At 42.0% G+C, this 20,155-nt stretch overlaps 1 protein-coding gene across 1 annotated transcript; it reads right to left on the bottom strand.

Annotated features, from left to right (window-relative positions):
- Positions 1-2,519: 2,519 nt before the first annotated feature.
- On the bottom strand, positions 2,520-18,765 carry LOC5579142 (breast cancer metastasis-suppressor 1-like protein). The gene is made up of 3 exons (XM_001664187.2): positions 18,369-18,765; positions 18,059-18,303; positions 2,520-3,001 (listed from the first exon to the last, which is right to left on the bottom strand). Exons 1-3 carry the CDS (start codon positions 18,565-18,567, stop codon positions 2,735-2,737), a joined length of 711 nt encoding a protein of 236 aa, XP_001664237.1. The 5' UTR covers positions 18,568-18,765; the 3' UTR covers positions 2,520-2,734.
- Positions 18,766-20,155: the final 1,390 nt, after the last annotated feature.

Below are 20,155 nucleotides of genomic sequence, written 5' to 3'. Positions count from 1 at the left end.
GTACAAATCAAATGGTAGGGCATACAGTTCTGAAGCAGTAATTGTTAAACAACTTTCTAATCTAACATACACAATTGACGTAGATGGTGATAAACGAACAGCTCATAAAAATCAGTTAAAAAGTGTTCCGCAAAAACAGTTCATTCTGAAAAATCACGTCAATACCAGGTCTTTGCGTAACGAACTAGAACATGACGTCGTTGATAATGATCAAGTGTCAATCAAAAGGAAAAGTTCCCAAAGAACAGCAACAAAGCCTAAACCAAAATTGTACCAGACATTACGTCGCTCTAGTAGAATCAACAAATCAAAATATAGAACTGTAAATGTGAAATCAATTGTTAAGAAAAAGAAAATGTAGTTATACATTGCATACTGTAAGGAAAAATTGTAGGTTAAGTATCTGATATTGAATTTAAGAATGAAGTGAAATACTATTGATGAAATAAAAAAAAAAGTTAAATTACCTTAACATAGATTTTAAAGGGGGAGATGTGAGAGTGAGTGCCTGCAATCAACTCTCATTACACTGTTGGACCTAATAAATATTCAGTATGAATTTGACTAGTACAAATTAAAGAAGTGTTTTCCCAAAGCTTAATCCGAAAGGTTAATCCTCGGTCGTAACAGTTTTATAGGGAGTTTTCTGAGATTTAGAGGAGATTGCTGGGATTTTAGAGAATTCTTATATTCCTGTATAAATTCTGATGGTTTTGTGGGAATTCTGGAATTCTGAAGATCATTCTGGAACATAGGAAAGAATTTTGTGATTCCGGAGAGTTCTGCGGTTTCAAAAGAAATCTTCAAATTTGGGAAGGAATGATGCACTCAAAAAAATCCAAACGTCATTGCTACGTGAAAAATCACGTAGATCATTCCAAATTCATTTTACCTCCACTTCACCTGACGAAGATAAAGGTCACTCAACTATTCATAACCACCAAACAGTGACTCGGTAATTTTTACTGAGGTTACCTATCGCACTTACGTGAAATTCTCGTAGGTGCCTAAGTTCATTTTGACATCTGCATATTGTACGTACATTCGGTGTTGAACTCAAATCCTAAGATGGCGCCCGCTTGATTTTAGAAGAACTTCAGAAGCCACTGCTGCTTTAAACCCTGTATAAGATTGATTTCAAGGTAAATATGCTTTTAATACCGAAGAATCCCTGCATTACTTCATATTTTATACCTGATTTATAACCTCTATCAATTATAGCACGCGAAGGCTACAACAAGAAAGACCAAACTCACAACATTGAGGAAACAGTATTCAAAATGCTCAGATTGCCAATAAAAATATCACAATCTTTTAGGTTTGTTAATATTTTCCAATTGGGAATTAGTTTTCTTCCAAAGCCTATTAGAAATAAGGTTGGTCTTTACTACAGTTAAATTTAATGCAAAACCATCTAGATCCTATTGAAACGCTTCGTAAAGGCTACCGGAAAATCCACGTAGCTCTTACTTGTAGCACCATTGGAATGGACGAAGTTCAAAAGTTCATGCGTTCATTCTGGGCTACCTATGATTCACGTAAGAGTTACGTGGAAAGTGCGATGGAAAAAAACCACGTATGTTTTCACGTAACAATGACGTTTGGATTATTTTGAGTGTGGAATTTGGAAAAAAAAACCTTTCGATTTCTGACGAATTGAGGTGAAACAGTTTGGAATCAACTTCTAAAATTGCACTAAAACTTTAAAGGCACAAATCTCTCGAAGAAAGCAACAACAACAGTGCCCTTCTTTCTGGCTTTGTGCACTAGCAGAAAGCTTAAAATAAGAAGATCAGAAACGTTTACCAATTATTTCTCCAGTTTAGTGCCTTTGAAAACGTGAGTAGGGACACAAATCGGCTATTTGTGACAGAGCCTGCTTCTCATCATAGTTTTCTATAAGCACTTTCACTGTTATTCACCCCTATTCTTGTTTACGTTCGAATGCTCTTTCGATCGAAACCCGTTTTGCATTCCCGCCAGCAAAATCAAGTGGCCCGTGGATTCGAACGAAAGCTGGATCCACCGTAAACATGAATGAGGACGATTACCTAAGAGCTTTCTTTGCCATTTTTGCATTCGTATAGCATGTGTCAGGTCCTTAAGGGGCCCAGATAGCCATAGCGGTAAACGCGCAGCTATTCAGCAAGACCAAGCTGAGGGTCGTGGATTCGAATCCCACCGGTCGAGAATCTTTTCGGGTTGGAATAATCTCGACTTCCCAGGGCATAGTGTATCTTCCTACCTGCCACACGATATATGCATGCAAAAATGGTCGTTGGCATAGTAAGCTCTCAGTTAACAACTGTGGAAATGCTCAAAAGAACACTAAGCTGAGAAGCAGGCTCTGTTCCAGTGGGGAAGTAACGCCAGAAAAAAGAAGAAGAAGAAGTGTCAGGTCCAGGGAAATCTTTACGAAGGGAACCTGAACCGGCCAGAAATATAAATTTGAGCAGCGTGATCACATGGTGTCTTTGTTTGGGAGCTAGTTTCACAATAAAAAGCTAAAACCGGAACAGTTCCTAAACTTATTCATTTTATTGCCACATTCAAAAAGCAATACAAACTTGTCGAAGTACATTACAAAAACGAAAAATATCATCGAAATAAGGGATCTGCCTATATGCAATGGAACTAAAATACCTTAAATCTTAAACACAATTGAACATTCATTTATATTAAGATCTCCTACTAATTGAAGACGAACGTGATGTTCTAAACTCTAGACTAAATATCAGGTAGCTGCCGCCGTAGATCGCTTCAGTGCCTTTCTAATCGAGGTCCAATCTTCGAGAATGTCTTCTTCGCGTAACATGTACACAATGTACGGGCCGGAAACGGTCACCGCCTTCTTTCGACCCGGACCGCGCACCTTCGACGTTCGCATGCTGGTTCCCCAATCGGCCCACGAGATGTCCACGTTATGGCGGTCTTCTTCGAGTCGTCGGATCTTTTCCATTAGCTCCTCTCTGATGGCATCCATGGCGAGCTGTTTTTCACTCTGAAAATGATACAAACAATATGATAGGTGTAGCGCCAATTTGGCAAAGATAATTTTACAAGTTTATGAGAATAATTTAGCAACAACAACAGACTCCTGTACATTTCAATGAATAATAGATGATAAATAGACTAAACAAAAAATGCGCGAAACGAATACCACCCAAAGCACTCAGTGGGCTCCGAATGGGCCGTTCTTGTTCATCTTATCAATAGATTCTCGTTAGCGCATTCGGAAGTTACATGAATATTTGTTCCAACATATTTTACTACTTGGAAATAAAATACTTTATTTTTATTTTATTTTATTTTATTGATGTACAAGGGGGTCAGGGGCCAAGTCTCCAGCATAAGTTTAAAAACTCACACCTTCCATAATACACCGGGGGTTTTGGAGTTTGGGAAGTAGGCAACGCAACATCTCTAGACTTCCCCTACACGTATGAATGATGCAAGGTCGAAAGAACATGAATCAGTCATACATATAACGGTAGTGAAGTGTTTTGCCTAAGGATATGTGAAAGGAGGGATTTTGTGTGGTGTTTTGTAAATCGCTCTGTGGAACAAATTTGTTATTAGTTAAATAATAAGTTCATTTGATTTACCTTTCAATTAGTATTCAATGATTACAGAAACTTTATACTTAACAAAGGCGTGGAGTGCAGCAAGCTAGGTGGGCGGATCAAGTGCGTATCGATTTGGCGAGCGTGGGGCAGAACCGAGGATTTGGCGAGCGTGGGGCAGAACCGAGGATGAAGAGATGCGATCGCAAACCGACGTTTTCTCGGCCATTACGCTGCCATGATAAAAGAAGGATAAAGAGTAGAGTTACATATTTCTCAGGAGCACATAAATGTACTGACGAGCCTCCAACCAAACCGTCTCTCAGCTCATCGGAATCCTAGTGTGCTGCGCTAGATGGAGGCTCACGAAAATTCTAAAAGCGCGCGCTAGGTGATGTGCTCTCGGGGAGACTCGTCACATGCGCTGCTCGGCGCTATGGCTCGCCATCGGTATCCAAGTTGTGAAACAACTGCTTAGTAACGAAGAGCCTCTACAGCTATTTTCGCCTCATTATGCAGGTGTCTAGATGGCCTACATGATATCATCGAAGACTCGCGATTCAAAAGTTACAATTTCGATCCTCGTTGAAAACTTTTGTAATCACTTCAATTATTGCGCTGAATTTTAAACAGCACATGTGACGGAGCGCATGAGACCGCAGTGAGACACATCTCAAGAAAAATGAGGCGCACCAAAAAAGGTCTCACGATGTACAGCGCTCCCGTGCGCTTACAAGCAATGAGGCTCCTGCACCTAAGGCTACAGCACGTGCACAGTAACTCTAATAAAGAGAGAAGGAATGTTAGTGATTATTACATGCTTTATGGCAGTATTGGCGTACATTGAAGTCATACAAAATTCGCTCTTTGGATTCCCACGATAACAATCCCTGAAACTAATGATAAACAACAAAAAACGAATCCAAAAGAGCGAGAACCTTGATGTTTCAATGTATGACAATCCAGCTTTATTGCATGTGAGAAGTTGTTGGTGATATTCTCACAACGGCCATTCAGAATGGTTCGACGGATGAAGATAAAAGATCATTATGATAAAATTATCGCGACGACATGTTCGTAAGCTCAAAACGATTATTGTATTTGCAACTGTTTCCCAGTCTTGTTAGTGATTTGAGTGTTAGTAGAGATTGGTAGTGAGCCCTGCCGGTCCCTCCAGCATTACGCGTAGTTATCTGGTGTTAGATCATGCGACAGTAACTAAACTCATGCTGAAGGTGTGATGAATCAAGTGTAAAATATATTTAAGCATTGAAACACATGTCATTATTTAATTTAAAACTATTAGACTAGCTTACATTTTATAAGTTATAATTACGATTATTTTCGCGATCAATATATTAGTATTAGTATATTTCACAATATCAACAATATGCAATCACTTGATAAATCACCGTCAATCCCATCACCTAAGGGCAGGGACTACTTGGAAATAAAATACAGAACCAAATTACAATCTATGTTGACAACTTGTCTGAATACTTATAGTACAAGTTGTTTAAAACGAATGTTCATAATAAAATTTGAATTACCATCAGTGCGCCAGTATCCGCTCATGCCCCTATTTCCGCTCACTAGAGTAAAATTGATTTTTCGTGTCAAAAACCAACATTTTTCGCACGGATGTATTCTAGCAATATTAACAACTTTCAAATGAAGTTGTCTGATATTATTTTCATTTGATAAAATAATTATTTAAATTGAAAACACAAGTCCTCGTGAACGGTTATTTTATATTGAATATTTGAACACATATCTTCCCTCAAATGAACGGAATCTGGTGCACTGATGGTATATCTGGCTTCTGGTCTTTCATAGTCGAATTAATTGATTTTCGTTGATTTCATATAGTTGGTTTATAACATATATCAGGCTTAACTTCCAAAACACGATTAACATTTTTTACAAACTAAAATGATAAAATTTTATTTTCAAGGTTCAATTACAGCATGACTTTATCATAATGAGCATTTTATTGGCTTTTTTCGGTGAACGCGATACTACTCAAAGTGTATATGATGGATAAAATCGCAAGCGAGCGATGAGAGAAATGAATAGAAGTTGAAAACTACCACTACCAACACTAGACAGGCAAAAATTTGTCGCCTCGACCTGTTAACTATATTGTTCGGCGGATGTTACAGTTCTATCGATCGGTGGCATATTTTCGGGGATTCATATGAAAGTCGCGTTACTTATTGGATTATTGAATCCAAAAAATTTTGAAAATGGGCTCTTCTTCTATTCGTTTATAGAATTCGCTCCATAAACGTTTTTCAATGACTACTTCAAAATCCATTCTCGACATTTTGCCCAAATTGTCATCTAGAGTTATGAACAAAGTTTCTCAATGTTTTCCTCAACAACTATAATTGAAGGGCCGATTATGGATAAACTAATCAATAATCACGAGATAATTTGAACATTTCCAGGCCGCCCAATACAATCCGATTGATAGTAAAAAAATACAAGCAGAATAACAACAAAACATTTGTGATCAACACAGAATAGCTGATCATCTTAACATATGGTGCTTTTACTGCACTTGCTTTTACTTGGGTTAATTCTACGAGTGACGTGATGCGGGGCCCAGATAGCCGTAGCGGTAAACGCGCAGCTATTCAGCATGACCATGCTGAGGGTCGTGGGTTCGAATCCAACTGGTCGAGGATCTTTTCGTAAAGGAATGTTTCTCGATTCCCAGGGCATACAAGTATCTTCGTACCTGCCACACGATAAACACATGCAAAAATGATCAATCGGCAAAGAAAGCTCTCAGTTTATAACTGTGGAAGTGGTCATATGAACACTAAGCTGAGAAGCAGGCTCTGTCCCAGTGGGGACGTAACGCCAGAAAGAAGAAGATGTGAGAATTGTCGGTCTCGCATAGCGAGATGACAATTCTCGACTCGAGTGAAGTGACTCGCCGTGTAAATCAAATGGAGAGTCATTTCACTCAGGGCGAATATTGTCACCTCGTTATACGACACCGACAATGGATCATTGAAGGTAGTTTTTGAAAGTGCTCACCGAATCAAAACAAAGGCGCCATTGTATATGGGATTTAACATTGTGACAGCATTGCTATTCTGTCAAACACACAAGGCTACAGTGGCGCTATCTATGCTTTACATAGCGGCCGTTTTGGTTATTTTAATGATCCATTGTCACCTCACGCCACTCGTAGAATCAACCCAACTATCTATTACCTTCCTTATTTGTTTATGTTTTTGGTTTTACATCAATTATCTTGATAAAACCTCGCCAACAATATATCACCAATTCACTCAGTTCATGGCCGCTTCTCTCCATCCTCGACTGCGACCCACGCTCTCCAGGTCCTGGTGCACCTGGTCAATCCACCTAGCTCGCTGCGCCCCACGCCTTCTTGTTCCGACCGGATTCGTAGTGAACACCATCTTTACAGGGTTGTTGTCCGGCATTCTTACAACATGCCCTGCCCAGCGTATCCTTCCAGCTTTAGCTACCTTCAGTAGGCACGACTTCCGCTGATGATGCGCCTTCGTATTTCCCAACTAACATAGTTGTCAGCCGTCAACAAGGATCCGAGGTAGACGAACTCGTCCGACACCTCGAAGGTATCCCTATCTATCGTGGCCCTAGGCGGGCCCTGTCGCGCTCAGTTCTGCCAACCAGCATGTACTTTGTTTTTGACGCATTCACCATTAGCCCGACTCTTGTAGCTTCACGTTTCAAGCGGGTGAACAAATCTGCCACCGTTTCAAATTTTCTCTTAATAATATCCATGTCGTCCGTGAAGCAAACAATCTCGTAAAAATCGTGCCTTGACTGTTAAGTCCGGCTCTCCGCATGACACCTTCAAACGCAATATTGAACAACAGGCACGAAAGTCCATCACCCTGCCGTAGTCCCCGCCGAGACTCGAACGAACTGGAGTGTTCGCCCGAGATCTTCACGCAGTTTTGTTCACCGTCCATCGTTGCTTTAATCAATATTGTGAGGTTCCCGGGAAAGCTGTTCTCGTCCATGATCTTCCATAGCTCTACACGGTCAATACTGTCGTATGCCGCCTTGAAATCGATGAACAGATGGTGCGTAGGGACCTGGTACTCACGGCATTTCTGGAGGGTTTTCCGCACGGAAAAGATCTGGTCCGTTGTCGAGCGGCCGTCGATGAAACGTGCTTCATAACTTCTCACGAACTCGTTTGCTATAGGTGATAGACGACGGAAGAGAATCTGGGATAGCACTTTGTAGGCGGCGTTTCGGATAGCGATTGCACGATAGTTTTCACACTCCAGTTTGTCGCCCTTTTTGTAGATAGGGCATATAACGCCTTGCTTCTACTCCTTCGGTAACTGTTCCGTTTCCCAGATTCTGACTATCAGCCGATGCAGACAAGCGGCCAACCTGTCCGGGCCCATCTTGATGAGTTCGGCTCTGATACCATCCTTGCCAGCAGCCTTGTTGTTTTTGAGCTGTTGTATGGCATCCTTAACTTCCCCCGTCGTGGTAGCTGGTTGGTTTCCACCGTCCGCTGTGCTGACGTAGCCATCGCCTTCGCTGTCCTGACCTTCTGTGCCTGTGTTCTCTGCGCCATTCAGGTGTTCATCGTAGTGCTGTTTCCACTTTTCGATCACCTCGCGACCGTCCGTCAAGATGCTCCCATCCTTATCCCGGCACACCTCAGCTCGCGGCACGAAGCCTTTGCGGAATGTGTTGAGCTTCTGATAGAACTTCCGCGTTTCTTGAGAACGGTACAGCAATTCCATCTCCTGGCATTCCACCTCTTCCAGACGGCGCTTTTTGTCCCGGAATAGGCGGGTTTGCTGTTTCTACTTCAGTCTGTATCGTTCCACATTTTGTCGCGTACCATGCTGCAGCATTGCAGCCCGCATTCTCTTCTAAAGCCTCCTGGCACTCTTCATAGAACCAATCGTTTCTTAAGCTCCGTTCCACATATCCGACAATGCTTTCGGCAGCGTCGTTAATGGCTGCTTTTACTGTCCTCAAGCAGTCCTCAAGAGGGGCCCTATCGAGCTCGCCATCATCCACCAACGCTGCCTCAAGATGCTGCGCGTACGCATTGGCGACATCCGGTTGGTTCCGACGTCGGTAATGTCGGAGAAGTGCCGTCCATCGATCAAAACGTGGTCGATTTGCGATTCCGTCGGCTGTGGTGATCTCCAGGTGTAACGATACCAGGAGGCTGTGCTGGAAATAGCTGCTACGAATGGCCATATTTTTGGAGGCGGCAAAATCTATCAGTTGTAAGCCGTTCTCGTTCGTCAGCCGGTGGGCGCTAAACTTTCCAATAGTCGGTCTGAACTCCTCTTTCTGGCCAACCTGAGCGTTTAGATATCCTATGATGATTTTGACGTCGTGGCTTGAGCAACTGTCGTACTCGCGTTCGAGCTGCGCGTAAAAAGCGTCTTTATCATCATCAGTGCTTCCGGAAATCCACTGTACTTAGATCGAAAATAAAAATTTGAGTATTAGAGGGTTGACAGGATTGATGTCTAAACCATAATCCATTTTATTATACATGAATTTCCTTGTTGCCAAACGCGAACCGTGTCAAAATCTAACGGGCACTGTATAAACTATGGTATGAACTTATGGACACTAGTAGATTTTACTAGTAAAAGTACTCAACCGTTTGTCAGTACTGAATGAGTAATCCTTGCATGAAATGCTAAAGAAATTCTTAGAAAATCCTGCGAGTAATTGTGGATAAATTCTTGAAGGAATTTATATTGAAATACCTGGAAGAACAACTGAAAGATTTGACGTAGCAATTGTTACTATGGCGGGTGGATAACCGGGAAAACTTTGGAATAAAAGCTTAGCGACTTTTATTGAAAGAATTTATGTAGGATTCTATGGAAAATTTTCTAGAATAACAACTAGAGAAATCGGTAAAAGAATTTGTTAAAATGTTTGTAGGAAACCCTGAGATAGACTCAGAAGAAAAATTGGTAGAGGAATCTCTAAAGGATTTCTGCAGGGATATCAGAAAGAGTCTCTGAAAGTATTCCAGAAAAAAACAATGGACAAATAGGGGTGATCGGGGCAATATGGGCTGCCTAAGGAAAACGTGATGGAATGTATAGAAAAACAGCAAAAAATATGGTTTAAATGCAATTGACTTGTACTATAAAATGTTATCTTCCATGTAACGTCGATAATTAATGGTCACATCAACTTGCAAATTATTTCAGGATCTTTTTGGAAAACCATGTTTTTCTACGTGGTCACCAAACATATGGGGCATTATGAGCCACCCTACGGGGCAGTATCAGCCACCTCATTCAATCGAATGATTTTTATTTAAAACAGTATAGAGAAGAGTTAGTGGTGAAGAGTACATTATTGGAAAGGAAATTGTATTAGCTTTGCTTGAAATTATTGATTCTAGCGGCTTATTTTTTTAAGATAAATAATACATAGTAAACAGACCATGTTATACTAGTACTAATAATTAGTACTAGTATAACATGGTCTGTTATTGCGATACTTGGTTCAACGTATTTTTTAGTAAAGTGTTCCACTTGTAATAGTGCATAAAGATGACTATGCAGTAAAAAAAAATCTGGTATATTTAGGCAATGCATTTTTATGTTCAAAACATCGTTTGTTTTGCTTAAATCTAGCTGGCTCATTTTGCCCCGCCCCTTCATCTTGAAAATAATATATTGTTTTTCTATAATTTTGTTTACGAACAAATCTAATTTCGCTTACGAACTGTTAATTATGATCAAAAGTTTCAATGGATTATTGTCTTATAGGCTTAATTAAAAACTGCCAAAATTATAAGCTTTTCATGACGAAGGACAAATTAAATTTTGTACATTTTTGTAAATATCTTGAGTGTTCAAACGAACATTCTTACGGTTTTTATTGTGGTGGATATTTGAGGCATCCTTTAGCAGATCATAATAACACTTGACATTAAAACACTGTTTTTAAGATCGAAACCGGGGTGGCTCATATTGCCCCCATTGCCCCTACTAAAAGTTATTGTTTGAGAAATCAGAGAAGAAATTCCTTAAAAACCTTTTAAATAATCCCGTTATAGTTTCTGGTTTTATTGGAACCACTAAAACTTTGCACCAGGATTGCTTGCAGATATGTAATTAGAATAGAGACTTTTCCTCAAAATTCGATTTTTAAGAAACTTGCATTTAAATAGTTGTTGTATCAGGGGGTCGAATCACGGGCTTATTTTTCGGGAAACAATCACTCCAAAACACGACGCGATTACTCAACTAACGAAATAACTGTTTTATTAAAGAACTGGGCAAATATATTTAATACTTTTCTCGGTACACTTTATTCGCACGCTGTTGGTGGCTATCTGATCTCTTACTGAACGTCTAATCGAAATACCGAATAATCGAAAGAGGATCTGACGTGCAGATCGATAGAAACGCAGAAAACCGCTAACAAAGGCATATGCAAATGCGTTTTATGCAGATTTACATCCACGGAGATGGATTCTAATTCATGGTTAATTCAAATTCAAATTGAAAGCAATCTAATTGCTATGTTTCGCTATTGTGAACCGTAACATAGGCCGGCCACCTGAAATGTCTCATTTCACTACAAAAAAACTAATCTATCTATCTAGCGAAATACATAATCTTCAACATAATAGATTTACTCACTGCTGCTTTGAAGAGTCTTCTACGACGATACCTGGACTGGAGTGGTCAGTTGCTTCATCTGTGTAGATCATCTCTTCCTCGTCCATCATGGGCAGCGGACAAAGCTTCGTCACCGCTCGTTTCATAGTCGCTCCGGTTGGAGTGCGAATTGTTACCACGCGCGTAACACCATCTTGTCCGGGATGCAGTTCCACTACACGAACGAGAGGCCAGCGTACGGGCGGTAGGCAGCTGTCTTGCAGGATCATCACTTGACCAATTTTCAGTACGACACGTTGTGGGTTACTGGCAGATAAGCGTTGAAGCTCCTTGAGGTACTCTGTCCGCCAGTGGTACCAGAACAGTTGCTGCTTCTGCTGGATTACATCGTACCGGTTTCTAAGCCGGTTCACTGGAACGTCCTTCATATCCGGATAAGGTAGAGCTTGCAAGGATGAGCCGATCAAAAAATGGCTTGGCGTAATGGCTTGAAAGTCGTTTGGATCTTCTGAAAGCGGGGCTAATGGCCTCGAATTCATTGCACCTTCAATTATCACTAGGATCGTTACTAGGTCCTCGTACAGCAACGGTGAGCTACCCAACTGACGAAGTAGATGCTTTTTTGCGACCTTCACCCCGGCTTCCCAAAGGCCGCCGAAGTTGGGGGCACGAGGTGGGATCATGTGCCACTGTATTCCATCAGTAGCGAGAGCGGACGAGATACGATTTATTTCGTCGGTACTTGAGAGCATTCGGTAGAGGGCATGTAACTCATTTTTTGCCCCGACAAAATTAGTGGCATTGTCTGAGTATACATGTTCGGGCTTTCCTCGTCTAGCTATGAAACGTTGGAGAGCTGAGAGGAATGAAGCTGTCGATAGATCACCGACCAGCTCAATGTGTACAGCTTTAGTGCTGAAACACACAAAGAGGGCAATATAGGCTTTGGCGGGGGCGGACTTGCGGTAGGCGGGTTTTACAAATACTGGTCCACAATAGTCGATTCCTGTGGATGCGAAGGGGCGACTTGGCGTAACTCGGGCAAGGGGAAGCTGACCAACGGGCTGTTGCAAGGGGCGAGGGTTTGCACGCGTACAGCGATAGCATGTTCGGATTACACTACGCACTGCTCTCCTTCCATTAGTGGGCCAATATTCGTTGCGCACTACGCCAAGCGTAAGTGATATTCCCCCGTGGATCAATTTACAGTGGTATGACATCAACAACAATCTGGTAAATTTGTGAAAACCAGGTAGAAGAATTTGATGTTTTGTTGTGTACGATTCTGTCGATAGTTTTAGCCGGCCACCGACTCGGATTATACCCACAGAGTCCAGAAATGGGTTGAGCAATTTTAGGCTTGAATTATTGGCAACAGGTTTTCCTTTTCTTAGCAGGGTGAGTTCTGGTTTAAAACATTCGGTCTGTACAATTTTAACCAAACGATCTCTGGCAGTTTCAATCTCAATAGGAGTCAGCGCAATCGTTGGTTGTTTTGGTCCCTTCCTTGTATAGTGGCAGAATCGCAAACAATACGCAGTGGTTCGTAACAAGCGATCAAATGATGACGAACGGGCAAATAAAGGGTTGATTGGTGGTTCGCACTCTACATCAACAAGTTTTGTTTGCGAAAGGTTTAGCTTCGGCCAGTTTTCCTCCCCCTCTCCCAACCAATCTGGGCCATGGATCCATTCTCTGCTGCCTAGGAATTGCGGGACGGGCATCCCACGGGAAACAAGATCAGCAGGGTTGCTCACTCCAGGTACATGAAACCATCTAGAACTGTTCGTCAGGGTGTGAATGTCTGCTACTCGGTTTGAAACGAAAGTTTTCCAAGTCTGTGGTGGTGAGCGGAGCCAGTGTAGCACTACCGTTGAGTCGGTCCAATAGAAGACGGGAGTGGTTTCCATTTTCAGTGCAGCTACAACCCTTGATGATAATTGAGCACCCAGTTGAGCTGCACACAGTTCCAGTCTGGGAATGCTGCGCTTCTTCAAAGGTGCTACTCGTGATTTTGATGCGAGTAATACCACCTTCACTTCGCCGTTGGGTTTCAGAGTCCGAGCATAGACACAGGTTCCGTAGGCAGATTCGGAGGCATCCGCGAAGCAATGAAACTGCACCTCCCCCACATCAAAGGCCAATCTACTGATTCGGAAGTCGGACAGCAGGGTCAAATCCTCCACATAACTCTCCCAAATGGTTCGTATCTCCACAGGCACTTCTTCATTCCAGTCGATCGAAATTGTCCACAGGAGTTGCATCAGAATTTTGGCACGAACTATAACAGGTGCGATCAGACCCAAGGGATCATATAGTTGGGCAATGACGGACAAAATTTTACTTTTGGTGATTGGTGCATCTACCGAAAAAGGGCCAACGTTGAAGCGAAATTGGTCGGATGCTGGCTCCCAAGAAATTCCCAAGGCTTTTATCGCTTCGTCCGGGTCGAAAGTTTGGCTGGATGGATTGGCTAAATTTTCAGATGGAACACCTTCCAAAACTTCGGAGAAATTTGAGCACCATTTCCTAAGGGGGAACCCTCCACGTCTCAGCAATTCATCCATCTCCTTGCGTAGTTGGATTGCTTGTGAAATAGTCGCTACGCTTCGAATAAAATCATCCATATAGAAGTCTTGTTTGAGTGCTGATGCTGCGAGAGGAAACGAATCACCTTCGTCTTCGGCCAGTTGAAGTAGTGTTCGTGTTGCGAGAAACGATGATGGGGCTAATCCGTAGGTCACTCTGGTCATTTCATATTTAGTAATTGGATCGCTCTTGTTGAAGCGCCACAACACACGCTGCAGGGGACGATCGTCGGGATGGATTTCAACCTGGCGGTACATTTTCTCGATGTCCGCCAATAGTACAACCTTATGCCTTCGGAGACGAATAACGATGTCCAACAGTTCATCCTGGATGACAGGGCCGACAAGTAGTGCTTCATTTAAGGAAAATCCAGAGCTAGTTTTAGCGGAGGCGTCAAACACGCTCCGTACCTTGGTAGTCGAACTGGATTCCTTCTGAACCGCATGATGAGGAATGTAGCAAACCGTGTGCGGTTCAGGTTCAGTTGGGAGTATTTTTCGCATGTGTCCCAGTTCAATAAATTCAGCGATAAATGCATGATATCTCTCTTTCAGGATGGGATTACTATCCAACCTCCGTTCTAAACCTTCTAATCGCCGCTTGGAGTTGACCAAAGATTCACCTACCATATCTTGGAAATTGTCCTTTTTGGGATATCTCACAATGTACCGGCCGTCGGGATTTCTCGAAACCGTTTTCTTATAGTACTCTTCACAATATTGCTCGGTTGGTGAAGGGAGGGCTCTATCCAGTTCTTCCAACTTCCAAAATTTCTCTATGTTCTGATTAAGTGAATCAAGAGTGGACATACAGCATACTAAGGTGTGGGGCATTGCCTCATAGGAAGCCTTTCCCGAAACGAACCATCCAAATTTGCTTTCTACAAGCGTTGGTGCTTTAGGGCCTAATGGAAACCGGCCACCTTGTAGGATTGCATAAAAGTGTTCCGCACCGATGATGAGATCCACTTTTCTAGGCACATTGAACTCTGGATCGGCGAGATCAATTTGGTTGGGGATATTCCAGTTCGTTATTGGGATCATAACAGCGGGGAGATCGGAAGTCAATTTCTTGAGTACCAAGCAATTGAGCGGAATAGAGAAATCTCCGAATCTCGATCTAGCTTCGGTATTAACCGAACAAACTGCTCGAATTTGGGACTCACCAACACCAAGAATAGGTTGCTCAATCCTATGCCGAACCAATCGAAGCTGCTGGCAAAGTCGGTCACTCATGAGACTACATTGTGATCCACTGTCTAATAAGGCTCGTGCTAGATGTTCGTTTCCATAACCGTCCAGAACCTTAACGACGATGGTAGAGAGGAACACGTTGACGCCACGGGGTTCTACCACCGAATTGGAGGATATTACGTTTGCTCCACCAGATGAATTCGAAACTACATCACCGTTCGCAGCACTTTGTTTTGGAGGAGAGAAAACCGGCCGATTGACCTGATTGGAGCTTGAATTTCCCGTATTCGTTCCTGGAGAATCGAACCCTGGATGCAATAGGGTGTGATGCCGCTTCTGACAATGCCGGCAAGAAAAATTGGAGGAACAATTCCGTGCGAAATGATTGCTTCTGAAGCAGTTGCTACAGATACGTTTGGTATTCACCAAGTTCAAGCGGTCCTTCAACTGCATCTTTTCAAACACCGGGCATTTGACCAAAGGATGACAATCGCTGCACGCAAGGCAGCTGGGCTGTGTATGTTCCACTGCAGAGAATGAGTTGATTTTCGGCGAAGAGGTGGATTGCTGTTTCGATTGCCTGACAGGGGGATAGTGCTTTCCTTGGGACGTGTAGGGTTGCTCAGCCGAAATGTGTAAGGATTCCAAGGTACGAATCTTCCGCGTCAGGAAATGTATTAGGTTTTCGTAAGTTGGATCTTCATTACCAGAAACAAATTCTTCCCATTCTTTCAGAGTATGATCGTCGATCCGCGCGCACAAAAGCTGAACAAGAAGACTACACCACTGTGCCGTCGGCTCACCAAGTTGATTCAAAATCTTCACATGCCGCTGGAAATCTTCTACCACGTTCCGAAGTGCGACTGGGGATTTTCCGGATACCTTCGTATGGACCATCAACGACTGCAAGTGCTTTTTCTTCAGTAGATAGGAATTGGAGTAGCGATCAAGAAGAGCCTCCCAAGCGAGAGCATAATTATTCGCCGTAATTGTGAGGGATTCGATCAACTTTAATGCATCACCACGTAAAGCCGATCGCAAATATTGGAACTTTTGGACGCAAGGAATTTCTGGCGATGAGTGGATTAACGAAGAGAACGAATCGCGGAATGTCAACCAATCGTTCAAATCGCCATCGAATCGTGGGAGTTCAATGGTTGGGAGCTTCACACCGGTTACATGAGCAATGGCGGGTGCCACTTGCTGGTTGAGAGGTTGCGCTGGGTTGGGAGGGGGGATATCCTTCGACATGAGACCGCCTTTTACCCGGAAAAATTGTTCTTCCACCTTAGCCCTTACCTTCGCGTTTGCCGCCACAAATGCTGGAGAATCATCAAATGCCTCGTATTCGCCTTGAATTGATTCGAATGCCTCCATCAATTTATCGAGCCTGCTCAGACGAATCGTTATCTCATGTTTGTCTCGCTCTGCATCGAAGTTTACCAGGAAGTCCTCTATTCGTTGAATGGAATCCATGGTGTTTTTCCGCTTCAGCTCCTTCGACTTCATTTTCTTCTCCGCCATGATGCCGACCCGACTAGAGGCTTGTAACAAAAATATAATAAAATTTTATCAGGATATGATATGCATATCATATTATGATATAATTTTGTTAGGCTCCGTTATCCATAGAACATAATAAAACAGAAATATAACATAATGTGTTTTATTTCCCTTTAAGATATTTTTTTGTTCATTTTTAACAACTTTATAACAAAATAAATAGATAGTTATGCATTTCAATAATCTACAATATTATCGTATATCGAACAGTATTATAATTTTCATACTTTGTATCAAACATTATAACTTGGTTTGATATGTTTTTGATAGAATTAAAACACATTTTGTTATGTTTATATTACTATTCATACACTTTTTGTTATAATTTTAGTTATTTTAACAACATCCTGCATCAAGTTTGTAACAACCTATGTTCGAAAAAAACTTATAACATAATAACATATGCTGATATAATTTTGTTATGTACCCTTAGTCGGGGAGGAAGTGATGATGACGTCACCGGAGGCTGTGAATGGACAGGAGACACAGGAAGCACCTTTTGGATGACGGTAAGTATTTGGACTGACACTCACCTGTGCCCGTCCAATGACAGGCCTTGTATTTAATGGTAAGACTGGAACTAGTTGTAACCACCGATAAAGATGGCAATTGGGATGGGTTGGAATGCAAAGATGGGATGCACTGAATCCAATCGGCACTGAAAACCTTCCGAGTGCGTGGATGACGGGTCTCGTCGAACACGATAGGGATGATGAACAGATAGGCGGTAGCGGTTAGGTATACCAGGGTATGCACCGGCAGCAGCAGCAACCGCGTGCCCAACACCAACAGCAGCAACACGTGTAGATCCTAAAGTGGTCAGAAAAAGACCCAGGAAGTACCTCTCAAAGCACAATAGATGGATGGACAGATACTCACATGGAGCCTGTCTTCAACAGGCCTTGTACTTTTTGAGCAGGTACTGCTATCTGGAACAATCCTTCCGAAGGGTGAAAGTGGGGTTAGCTTGGGTCCGAACGTCGTGGTGATTCCAGGGAAAATTCAACACCCGTGATCCTGGTCACGGCACCATAAATGTTGTATCAGGGGGTCGAATCACGGGCTTATTTTTCGGGAAACAATCACTCCAAAACACGACGCGATTACTCAACTAACGAAATAACTGTTTTATTAAAGAACTGGGCAAATATATTTAATACTTTTCTCGGTACACTTTATTCGCACGCTGTTGGTGGCTATCTGATCTCTTACTGAACGTCTAATCGAAATACCGAATAATCGAAAGAGGATCTGACGTGCAGATCGATAGAAACGCAGAAAACCGCTAACAAAGGCATATGCAAATGCGTTTTATGCAGATTTACATCCACGGAGATGGATTCTAATTCATGGTTAATTCAAATTCAAATTGAAAGCAATCTAATTGCTATGTTTCGCTATTGTGAACCGTAACAATAGTAAATAAGTCTCTTAAAAGAAACCTGCTACTACCCCTACATTGTATGATCATAGTCCGGATCAAACATCAAATGCATTTGCTCACCTCAAAATGTTGCCTGGATGCTTGCAGCTCCGATTCGAACTTGTGTCGAATATTCTCTATCCGGAAGTTCTTGAGAATCTCCGCCACCTCCTTCCTGCTGTTCATATTGTCCACCAACCGTTGAAGTGGCGCCAGGTATTCCTGTGACCGTCCACCGCGAATCTCCAGAAGCTGCTGGTCGACCTGGTTCATCTTTTCCTTGTATAGTTGCTCTTTTAGTATGATAAATTGCTTCTCCAGATTCGCTAAAATGAAAATGACAATCGTCACAGTCCAAAAAACGAACAAGTCCCGGAAAATCGTCACTTACTTAGATTGTCCAAACAGTCCGATCTCCTCCTTTCGCATTCGCTTTCACTCATCTCGGAGGAATCATCGGAATCCGGTTCGTCTGCTTCCTCCGCACTGGAATCATGATCCGGAGCCCGGCTGGACGCGGAGTGGTCAGATTCAGCCCCGGACATGTCTCCATCAGCGTCACTTTCGCCTTCGTTTTTCACAGGAGGCATTTCGACCAACAAACACTCTTTACCACTTATCAATTATTATAGTGAATGGGCGCACCACAGAGTCCGTTTAATAACAACTTTAAACAATAGGTCAGGCATCTAAATTATATGGAAATGCAAAATGAAAATGATGCCACTGGTTTTCGCACTTTCTTATGACAACACGAAGACGTCTTCTAATCACGCAAATGACATTTTCCGCCACCCTCCCAACATATGTCCCACACGTGACGCATTTGCATAATTATATGGGTAACGCTGCTAACGCATGATGCACGTCAATAAAATACTACTCGCGGGCAGCGTGTGGGGTCGTTTAAATATTACAAAATAAATCTGGAGCTCGATTTGAAAAGTTCGTATGTGATAAATCTGAGATAAAGCCAAGTACGGACCTGAAACGTAAATCACTCAAGTAAAATTTCTTCTTTTTACCAAAGTAATTTTGACAGCTGATTCAGTTTGAGCGAAATGTCACTTTTACTTGCGGAATAATTGAGCGCCACATTTTTCCGTTCGGAAAAGTGACAGCTCCCTTTGATTTGTATGGCAGGCGTTACCGACGTTATGAAATCAGCTCTACTTCTCAGCTGCGTACAGCTAAAGTAATTTCGGTAGCGGAATCATTCCTTGACCGTTTCTTGTCCTATCCTTTTGCACAGTACTTATGATCAGCGTACCGGCCATAAACAATGTTTAAAACAACCAGTAGCGTAGCATATATGCGTAGCGTAGCGTATACGTTGGCTATGAACAGTGGTCTCGAACGATGTTATTGCGTACGCAACATACACCCCCCGGTGAACCATCGGTTCAAAATGGTGGTAGGTCATTTGGCATAAAGTCGTTTGGCATAATGGTCATTTGGCATAAAGTCGTTTGGCATAATGGTCATTTGGCATAATGGGTCTGAAAGCAAGCAAGATGACATTCGTTTTTTCGTTTCTATTGAATCTTTCTGATGACATCAGGCTTGTTTTGAAGTCAATTGACACTTTATTCAACAATCACATGCTCTTGAATAAACTAAAGCATATTAGGAAAGTAATTGCCAATAGTATTTTGTTATTTATCCAGAAATTACCCTTCTTTCAAATATTAATTCTTCTTTTGAGTTTCGCTATTGAAAAAAAAAACTTTGCGCTGAAGATTTTGATATATTTAGCACAAATTTACTCTTCTTTCAAACGTTCAATGGTTTTTTCTTCTGCACCATAATGTAACCATAATTATGGGTATGAAAACTGTTGAATTGAAATTTCAATAAATTTCACCTTCTTTCATACATGTAGGAAATATCCCTAGTTATTACACCATTCCATCTTCAATCAATCAAATACGTTTTAGATGAGAACTTCGGATATCGCGAATAACGTTTCTAACACCGCAATTATAAAACAAGAGTATATTCAACAAAAATTAGACTTAATAAAATACGACCGATCGGTAGCTTCTTCTTCTTCTTTCTGGCGTTACGTCCCCACTGGGACAGAGCCTGCTTCTCAGCTTAGTGTTTTTATGAGCACTTCCACAGTTATTAACTGAGAACTTACTATGCCAATGACCATTTTTGCATGCGTATATCGTG

This window comes from Aedes aegypti, chromosome 3 (assembly GCF_002204515.2).
Source record: "Aedes aegypti strain LVP_AGWG chromosome 3, AaegL5.0 Primary Assembly, whole genome shotgun sequence".
Taxonomy (NCBI): domain Eukaryota; kingdom Metazoa; phylum Arthropoda; class Insecta; order Diptera; family Culicidae; genus Aedes; species Aedes aegypti.
Note: the sequence above shows the minus strand (reverse complement) of the source record. Positions and strands in the feature narration are given on the sequence as shown.

Bases quoted from the DNA above. Each gene is read 5' to 3' on its own strand.
- LOC5579142 (XM_001664187.2), bottom strand. From the start codon at position 18,567: ATGCCTCCTGTGAAAAACGAAGGCGAAAGTGACGCTGATGGAGACATG. The intron at 18,304-18,368 runs GTAAGTGACGAT...TTTTCATTTTAG, and splicing joins GGACTGTTTGGACAATCTAA to CGAATCTGGAGAAGCAATTT. The intron at 3,002-18,058 runs GTGAGCAAATGC...TATCATTTTCAG, and splicing joins CATCCAGGCAACATTTTGAG to AGTGAAAAACAGCTCGCCAT.